This window comes from Volvox carteri (genome assembly GCF_000143455.1).
Source record: "Volvox carteri f. nagariensis unplaced genomic scaffold VOLCAscaffold_98, whole genome shotgun sequence".
NCBI lineage: Eukaryota > Viridiplantae > Chlorophyta > Chlorophyceae > Chlamydomonadales > Volvocaceae > Volvox > Volvox carteri.
In genome coordinates this window covers 298,747-308,828 of record NW_003307641.1, presented here as the reverse complement: position 1 = coordinate 308,828, position 10,082 = coordinate 298,747, and the positions used below count along the sequence as shown (strand labels likewise).

General features: G+C 55.7%; 1 protein-coding gene across 1 annotated transcript; it reads right to left on the bottom strand.

Annotated features, from left to right (window-relative positions):
• Window positions 1-1,394: 1,394 nt before the first annotated feature.
• VOLCADRAFT_99907 (uncharacterized protein) lies at window positions 1,395-4,337 on the bottom strand (the record flags this gene model as incomplete). Its single annotated transcript, XM_002958551.1, has 7 exons — window positions 1,395-1,439; window positions 2,101-2,144; window positions 2,395-2,630; window positions 2,828-3,239; window positions 3,550-3,600; window positions 3,881-3,901; window positions 4,166-4,337. The coding sequence occupies 7 exons, from the start codon at window positions 4,335-4,337 to the stop codon at window positions 1,395-1,397; spliced, it is 981 nt and encodes a 326-aa protein (XP_002958597.1).
• Window positions 4,338-10,082: the final 5,745 nt, after the last annotated feature.

The following is a 10,082-nucleotide window of genomic DNA, read 5'->3' as shown; positions in this document are numbered from 1 at the left end:
AGTGCTGGGCCCATGGCACTGGCATACGGTATTCGGTTCTTAAGTTACGGGAGCAGGTGGTCAAACCATTGGCGATGCTGCATGCTCTGGCCTTGCGGATGTGAAGCTGATCGGAAGGGGCCTGCCAGCCAGGTTGATACTGAAAGCAGTAGCCACCATGCAGCGGCGTCCATCTGATTACCAAGCTTTTAAGACTCCATATCATTGCACGTCCCATGGTTCTACACCGGACTGTAATCCAGGTAACGGCATCACTCATTACAAGGCTCCAGTCCGACTTCGTACCTTCTTCCTTCGGCTTCAGGGTGGCGTGTGCATGTGTGTGTGCGTGTGTGCATGTGTGCGTGTGTGCGTGTGTGTGTGTGTGTGCGTGCGTGTGTGTGTGCGTGTGTGTGTGTGTGTGTGCGTGTGTGTGTGTGCGTGTGTGTGTGTGTGCGTGTGTGTGTGTGTGTGTGTGTGTGCGTGTGTATGTGTGTGTGTGTGTTGTTGTTGTTATTGTTGTTACATGGTCGTGGGTGCGTTCCCCGTACCTGCAAACCACCCTAAAACGAGCCGAGGGCTCAAGGGCTGCCAGATCGCCTATAAGCACCATCCTACCTCGCACTTCCAACGAAACAAGTGATGAAGGATACTCACGACCAAAGGGAATGATAGAGTTGCGGTGGGACCATATACGTTCCAGCATCCTTGCCAGGCGTTCAGGTTCCCACCTCATAGCGTCTTTTGTGTGCTCGAAGCGTGGGAAACCCATATCAGATCTGATTTTGTCGTACACCAGACAGTCCAGCAAAATGTGCTTCTCATCCTCGATATGGCTATCAGTGCCGCAGCAAGGGCATACTCGCTCCTCCCTAGGGATATAACGCCGTCCCTTACGCGCTCTGTTAGCCGCCAATGCCCAACAGTAAAGCCTAAACTGCATAAGCTTGTGATTCGCTGAGCGCAGGACAAACATTGTGATATGCGGGAGCACCTCCTTCCTGCCCGCTTGTTCGGCCGCCAGGCCCATCCAATTCTTATACTTCGCCATGTGAATTCCTGGTTGCTTGCCGTCTGACAGGTACACGTCTGGCTGGACATGTGTGTGTGCATGTGTGTGCGTGTGTGTGTATGTGTGTGTGTATGTGTGTGTGTGTGTGTGTGCGTGTGTGTGTGCGCATGTGTGTGCGTGTGTGTGTGCGTGTGTGTGTGTGTGCGTGTGTGTGTGCATGTGTGTGCGTGTGTGTGTATGTGTGTGCATGACAAAAAAAGAAAGAGAGTGAGTGTGTGTTTGTGTTTGTGTGTCTTGGTGTTTGTGAGTTTGTGTTATGCATATCGACACTTTTTTACGTGGTGCTGATGCTGTGCTATCGGAAACAGGACATATAAGCCCGATCCGAGCGCCACAATAAGCCTTATTGGTGCATTGGGGTACCTTCCAGCGGCAACATAGTTCCTGGCTGTGAGGAAGGTACCGAGCCTGGTTCGTGGAGGCCGAGGCTGCTCTAGGCTAGAGGGATTGGCGATGACCTATGCCGCATGCCAGTGATGATGTCGTCGAGGAGTGACCTACCAACGTGGTTTGCTGAAGTTTAACTCTTGCACTGTACGACAACTGAGGCCATCAACCTGCGATGAAGCGCCTGAGCTCACTTTGCTAACACAGGAAAGCCATGATAACCCTTGGCTTTCTATGCACGACAGAGCGTGGTCATATGCACCTCGAATCATCCCTCTGAATGATGACATGTTCCTTTAGCTCATGTCTCGCGCGTGTTCCCCATGGGTGCCTGTTGTGTGGCCGCCTTTGCAGTACGTGCCCACCAAATTGGCTGTATGTGCTCCAGCCCCAAGAAGCGGTGAAACAAGCACTGGAACCGACACCTTCCTTACTTCATGAACACCCGAAATGTTACAGGAGCTTGCTTGGCGCAACGCACCCAGCACGTGCATGCGCCTTGTATGAAGCTCTTGACATCTCACGTCTCACCGCCCACTACCCCACCCAAAAGTAAGAGCTCCACCTCAACACCCGTGCTGTGGGAAACTCCTGCTGGGAAACACCCACAACAAAACTTCAGGCCCGTAACAGGACCGCTTCCGCCACTGCTCACCACTCACCACGGCACCATGCAGAAACTCATCGCAGGAACATGACATAAAAACTACAGGTGGCCACAGTGTGACAACGAGGTTCGATGGACATAACTGACAAGCTCCCACGCATCACTCAACAGTTTTGGCAAGTTGCGCATCCAAGCGTATTTACCCAACAGCGACGGATAGGCAACTACTGCCTGCAATTGCTATGCATGTGGTTGGCAGCGCGTGCCGCTGGTTGGTGCGGAACGTGAAAGAAGAAGTCAGAAGCATCATCTAAGTTCTCGCCGGCAGAAACATCGTCAGTGTTCTCACCGGCAGCCAGGACCTTTAGCTGAGACTCATGAAACCCCAAACTCGACCAGGGTACATTTGCTCCAGAGCCATGTTGCGCACATAAAGGCACAGGTAAACATGCCCAGGCCAGCCAAGTGACTGCGACCCAGAGTACAGGTGCAAGCTGCCCTCTATCTCTACCCCTGCAATCCCCAGGTTCCAGCACCACCACCACCTCAGCTATCCTGCGACGCATCCACCTGCGTTCCGGCAGCCTGCGCATGGAGAAGCGAGGGAGGGAAGAGGCAGGCAGGTGAGGACATGAAGGGGGTCACACATATCTATGCAGGGGAGCACGGCCATCACTCAAGCGAGCCACCAAGGAATAATCACGGCTGTGTGAATCCCCTCCAGCAGGCTTCACCCTACCTACCAACAACCTCAGAACTCCTCCACCAGCCCTCTCGCTCACCTCCGGCCCAAGCCCAGCCCAAGCCCAAGCCCCATGCACCACTGCTGCCAACTGACGCACCCTGCACTGCCCAATCGCCCCTCTATGTTCCTCACCGGCAGCATGCCCCCCGCAGATGCAGGGGCCAGATCAAGTTGCTGCTTGGGGTGCTTCAGCTGCGACACGCGGGGCCGGCCAGGCTGCACCTTCAGGCGCTTAACACAAGAGTGAACCGCTGCAACCACGCCCAGGCCAACACTGGCCACAAGCCCGACACCACGCACACCGTGGTATGCTGTCGCCAGGGCGACATTGTTGCGTTCAAGAAATGTCTTCGTGCATTGCTTTATTTCATCCACGATGCCGACGCCACGATCGACCACCAGCGCCAGCACCATGAGCGGAATGCCAACCCAGGCCAGGTGCAGCCCGCCTGTTGAACATGCACAACAGGGAAAACAAAGAAAGCACACATGATGCAACAGGCATCATACCAAGCTATAGGTGACAGGTGCAGAGGGGCGGGCGACGAACATGCTGCCACTGCAGAGGCAGAGGAGCGGCAGGGAGGGTTAGCGTGCCACAATCCACAATGCACTACACCATAAACTACACTTCATCCTGGCCTGATATGAGTTGGCACTGAACACCGCATTTTCCCAACCCAGCACGCACGCTTGGACCCATCTACTAGTCCAGTCCCGTTTCCCAACACCCCACCATCAAAGCCCACACAAGCTCACCCTGCTGGTCGCACGGGCGGTCCACGTCTGGCACCACAACGGTGCTCACGCCTGCGGAGTCACGGACAAGGTGTGTGTGAGTATGTATGCAACGAAATCCAGGAAAGCAAGGCTACACGTTGTCTTGAGAAAGGTTTTGCGGGATGGACCTCGTTTAGCCTGGACGGTGGCCCTGCGCCCCACTGTAGTGGCACAGGTCTGACACCCCACACGCACCCTGCAGTCCCCACCAACAGCCCACCCGCCCAAATACATGATGGCCCCACTGTGCTGCCAGTTACCAACAAACCGCGTGCCGATTTCCACCCTACAGCCTCGTGGAAATGCTCACCAGCAGCAGCCGGCAGCGAGCCTGCAAGGGGAGGGTAGCACAACGGATTCCTGCTTCAAGGTCGCGAGCAAAGAACCCCAACACGCTTTGAGGATATTCATCGGTCAGACAGGCAACCGGTCGCCATTGGGACCCGTGCAGCTGTGCCCACAGCGGCAGAGGTAAATCCGCGAGATCGCCAGCCCACTTCACCGCGCTCTTCGCGTCGCGTACGTACTGATCCGCCGCGGGATGTTAGAGCTGCTGCTTTTGCTCAGGCCAAGCCGCCGATGAGAAATCCCTCACCTCGGGCCTCCGCACGGACGAATCCATAGATGGTCTCATTGTCTTGGCCCTCGATAGGCCACGTAGCGAGTTCCTCATTTGGCACCTTGCGCAGAAAAGACAGCAGCTCGCCTTTGTCAACGCCACGCGCAACTGCATTCACGGCCTCGAAGGCTCGTTTTCTACAGTCCATGACAATGAGTTGTTTGGATGAGGCTCCCTGGAAGGGTAGGAACCTAGTAGGGGAGGCCCACTCAAGTGCACTAGGAGAAACTGAAGGGTAATGTTGCTTTTCCTTGATGGATTTTTAAGCAGCCCCTCGCAGAAATGTGTCCGGTCGTACTGTGCCCAAAAACAGTTCGTACATCGTCCCAAAAGAATTTTCTTTCAAATTTTGCCGTGCGGATGCGCGCGTGCGATTCGCAAAATGCGCCTGTACAAGTGTATATAAATTTTCTTGGCGGAAAAGGACCAGGTGCGCCAGCGCGTTGCGCAGGTGGGCATGTTGGCCATAGCCGCACGCGGCATGCAGGCTGGACTATTGCGTGGATGCTTTGCAGTAACTCAAAGCACCGAAAGCCAACGTCGTAGCTTGCAACTCTGGGCTCGTGAAACTGCCGCGGAAGATGAAGCGCTGGCGACGAGGCAGTTGTATGCAGCACCTTGTTCAGAGTAAAGTCAAATTACAAAGTTGCGCAAAGTATAACATACATAAACTTAATTAAACAGAAGAACAGATAAGACGTTTAGAGCCTTGTCGGTGACATGGACGCCGCTGTTGGCTTGGAACAGCTATTTGCTGTGCATAGGGACGTGCCCGCGTTAGCCGTGTTGCAACAGCTCAGGATGGATTTCAGCCAGAAACAGCCTCAAGAGCTGCTGCACAACCACCGGGAATGTCTTCAGTTGGGCACGTGTAGTTTTGGTCGGCGGGGTCGAGCAACGTACGCAATGCGCACAGAAACCAAGGTGCAGCGTTCTGTAACATCGCCCACATATTCCCCGCCGGCGGACGGTCCCCTGTGTCCGCAACGCCGTACATCCTGACCGTTCCAGCGGACGGCTAGCGGACGGTCATGGAAACGATGGTCCAAAGCTCCAAAACATCTGTATGTAGATGATTCATGAGACGCTAATAATTAATGCTCCAGCTTGCACTCCTTGGCAAGCAATTAACGCGCAAAACACTCGCCAGGAGAAACTAACCCCAAAATTGTGACGCACATAGTCAAAAGGCTTCTAGCATAAAAGGAGAAAGCAATCGAAAGAAAAAAGACAACATCCCAAGGCGCGCGCGCGGCATTCTAATGACCTGTTTATGTAACCTGCTTAAATAACACCAACGCACTGGAACAATTGAATCATGCAATAAGGTCATTGCAATGGCCACAAGCACTGGGCATTAGTGAAAGGGATTCAGCAAAAACTGACCGTCACGCCCAACACGTCGTTCCATCCCTTTGTCGGCTCTGAATGGCACAATGAATGCTCTACTGGGTAAATGATCATTTGGCGGTGGAAAGAGGCCATTGTATGGCATCCGAGCTGGCGCACAGCTTGCGCATGTCCCCAAGACCCAACACGGCACCACGCCCCGCACCCGGTTATGCCCTTGTCCTGCATTCCGCCTGCCAGCCTGTCTGTGCAACACAGCGCATGGCGGACAGGCCAACCAAGCCATACCAAGGTTTCAGTGAAGACTGGGGTCCCAAGCTCTCAGAATCCCAGACTGCCAGGCTCCCAGGCACATAGGCTGCCATGCACAAAGTCTCTTAGAATCCCAGGCTGCCAGGTTGCCAGGCTGCCAGGTTCCCAGGCTCCCAGGCACACAGGCTCCCAGGCATACAGGCTCTTAGAATCCCAGGCTGCCAGGTTGCCAGGTTCCCAGGCACACAGGCACACAGGCTCTTAACATCCCAGGCTGCCAGGTTCCCAGGCTGCCAGGCACACAGGCTCAGGCTGCCAGCCCCCCAGGCTGCCAGGTTCCAGGCTCCCAGGTTCCCAGGCTGCCAGGTCCCCAGGCTGCCAGCCCCCCAGGCTGCCAGGTCCCCAGGCTGCCAGGTTCCCAGGCTGCCAGGTTCCCAGGCTGCCAGGTTCCCAGGCTGCCAGGCACACAGGCACAAAGGCTCTTAGAATCCCAGGCTGCAAGGTTCCCAGGTTCCCAGGCTCCCAGGCACACAGGCACAAAGGCTCTTAGAATCCCAGGCTGCAAGGTTCCCAGGTTCCCAGGCTCCCAGGCACACAGGCACAAAGGCTCTTAGAATCCCAGGCTGCAAGGTTCCCAGGTTCCCAGGCTCCCAGGCACACAGGCTCCCAGGCTCTAAGCATCCCAGGCTGCTCAGAATCCCCAGGCTCCCAGCCTCCCAGGCTCCAGGTCCCCAGGCTGCCAGCCCCCCAGGCTGCCAGGTCCCCAGGCTGCCAGGTCCCCAGGCTGCCAGCCCCCCAGGCTGCCAGGTCCCCAGGCTGCCAGGTCCCCAGGCTGCCAGGTCCCCAGGCTGCCAGGTCCCCAGGCTGCCAGGTCCCCAGGCTGCCAGGTCCCCAGGCTGCCAGGTCCCCAGGCTGCCAGGTCCCCAGGCTGCCAGGTCCCCAGGCTGCCAGCCCCCCAGGCTGCCAGCCCCCCAGGCTGCCAGGTCCCCAGGCTGCCAGGTTCCCAGGCTGCCAGGTCCCCAGGCTGCCAGCCCCCCAGGCTGCCAGGTCCCCAGGCTGCCAGGTCCCCAAGCTCCCAGGTCCCCAAGCTCCCACGCTCCCAGGTTCCCAGGCTCGAAGAATCCCAGGCTCCCAGGTTCCCTAGCTCCCACGCTCCCAGTCTCCCAGATTCCCAGGCTCTCAGAATCCCAGGCTCCCAAGTAAACATGCGATCAGAAACCCATGCTTACAGAATCCCAGGCGCCCACGCTCCCACGTTCCCAGACTCCCAGGCACACAGGCTTTTAGAATCCTAGGCTTCCAGGCACACAGGCTCTCAGATACACAGGGTCCCATGCACACAGGTCGCCCATGGCTGCTGTCCAATCCTGGCCCCAAACCGCCAGATAAATATGCTCCTACATCTAATTGACTTAGCCGAATGCTAGTTTTAGCTTTGTTTACATTTCATGCATTTGCTGGCGCCTAGCGCTTGCATCGATGTAGCCCCCAGTATAGCACATTGCATTACATTATCCATGAAAAGATTATAAAACTTTAATTCACTATAAGCTCAGCAAATTGCAAGGGTAAAGGGCTCATCTGGACGCAGTTTGCATGCCGTGCTGCCGGCTTGCGCAAGGAATCTCTGCGCGCGCTCCACGCCCGCGCGCGCCGCGAGCACCAGGATAAACTACAACAAAATGTCTTTTGCTTCGTGCAAAAATACGTTGGTATGTGTTGGTATGTGTGCCCGGAAAGCTGTGCCGGACGGTCGACCGTCCGGCAGACCGTCCGCCATGGACGGTTCCACCGTCCGCCAGGGGGGGTATATGAACCACATATCCGGTACGCGGTGGCAGGCTTGCCGAGCACGAAATGAAGGGGGGGTCGCATCTCACCATTCAACTAAGCATGCATGTGCTCGGTTGAATGCTCGGTAGCGTGCGAGTTTACCCCTATCAGGATGTTTGTTTGCATATCCCCCCAAGCGAGAGGGCTTGCACCTATGCTGATGTTCGTTCCAAGAAGTGAACTGAGGACTGATGCTACGGTGAAAGATTTGCACGTAAATTCGCCCGTGCAATAAAACGCCCTGTAACTCGCTTACGCTAATCTCACATTCCAATATGCCACTGCACTTTCCTCTCCAGCCTGGCCACATTCTCTTCCTCGCAAACGTACTTGGGCACCTTACAATCCAACACCATACGTGCTTTGAAAACGCGGGCAGCTGCTTCACAAGGACCCCCCTATGATTTATGGCGGTTGAGAGTGGTCCTCACAAGCTCTTGTTAAGCAGCCCCTCGCACAAATGTGTCCGGTCGTACTGTGCCCAAAAACAGTTCGTACATCGTCCCAAAAGAATTTTCTTTCGAATTTTGCCGTGCGGATGCGCGCGTGCGATTCGCAAAATGCGCCTGTACAAGTGTATATAAATATTCTTGGCGGAAAAGGACCAGAACAGATAAGACGTTTAGAGCCTTGTCGGTGACATGGACGCCGCTGTTGGCTTGGAACAGCTATTTGCTGTGCATAGGGACGTGCCCGCGTTAGCCGTGTTGCAACAGCTCAGGATGGATTTCAGCCAGCAACAGCCTCAAGAGCTGCTGCACAACCACCGGGAACGTCTTCAGTTGGGCACGTGTAGTTTTGGTCGGCGGGGTCGAGCAACGTACGCAATGCGCACAGAAACCAAGGTGCAGCGTTCTGTAACATCGCCAACATATCCGGTACGCGGTGGCAGGCTTGCCGAGCACGAAATGAAGGGGGGGTCGCATCTCACCATTCAACTAAGCATGCATGTGCTCGGTTGAATGCTCGGTAGCGTGCGAGTTTACCCCTATCAGGATGTTTGTTTGCATATCCCCCCAAGCGAGAGGGCTTGCACCTATGCTGATGTTCGTTCCAAGAAGTGAACTGAGGACTGATGCTACGGTGAAAGATTTGCACGTAAATTCGCCCGTGCAATAAAACGCCCTGTAACTCGCTTACGCTAATCTCACATTCCAATATGCCACTGCACTTTCCTCTCCAGCCTGGCCACATTCTCTTCCTCGCAAACGTACTTGGGCACCTTACAATCCAACACCATACGTGCTTTGAAAACGCGGGCAGCTGCGTCACAAGGACCCCCCTATTTAAGCAGCCTCTCGCACAAATGTGTCCGGTCGTACTGTGCCCAAAAACAGTTCGTACATCGTCCCAAAAAAGCCAGGAGCGAATTTTGCCGTGCGGATGCGCGCGTTCAATTCTCAAAATGCGCCTGTAAAAGTGTATGTAATTTTTTCGGCGTTAGGCCGCTCGTCAGGGCATGTTGGCCGCAGTCACAAGCGGTATGCATCTCGGACTTTTGGCTGGCTGCTTAGCCTGAGCTGAATAAGATATGAAAAGATATGAAAGCATACAACGTAGCTTGCAAGACTGGGCGCTTGAAACGGCTGCGGGAAGAGGAAGCGTTCAGGACATCAGACAGCAGGAAGCACAACACCTGCTGGTAAACCACCGAGAATATCTTCAGTTGGGGACGTGTAGCTTTAGCCGGCGGGGTCGACCATCATACGCTTTGCGCACCGCCAATCCTGCTCTAGCCCAAAAGATGGAGGCCCTCTACATCGCGCAGTTCAAGGCCCGGGGGCCGGGCGGCTACAATGTGCTGCGCGGGCCGCCTTCCGCCAGCCCGGCCTTCTACGCGATGAGCCGGCAACGCGCCGGCAGCGCCCACACGCCCACCGCCGTGACAGTCCAAGACGATGACACCCCAGCCACGCTCGCCTAGCCCACACAGCAACTGGACACCTAACGCTTGACGGACAGGGTCCCACGATTTCGGCGCTAGGCTTCTGGACATTGGGCAGTGCTGTTGTATTTGGGCACGATCACACTTAGGGTTTCATTCACGGTGCATACATGTTCACGGTGCATACATGTCGGACTTAACTCGTGTGTGAACGGCGGCTGCGGCCCATACGGACAGCAGCGCTTGGGATGGTCTATTGCGTGAGCGTTGGGGGAAAGGGGGGGGCCCGCTGCGCTCTTTTCTATGTCCGCTCGTCGCGTGCTCAGGGGCAAGTTGGTAGCGTGCGAGTTCACCCATCATGTTGCCTGTTCTGGCATGGCCATCCACGCGCAACAGGAAACTTGAACCTAGGCCTTATTCTTCGTTCCTACATCATAGCAAAGGACCGACGCAACGTGGCCTGTGCACACGCTGTTCCTGTGGTGCTGTTCTTGTTCTTCTGGTTGTTGTTCCTGTTGTTCTTGCATACGCACTTGTGACGACATGACTGCATGTACATTGTGCCGTGCGCCA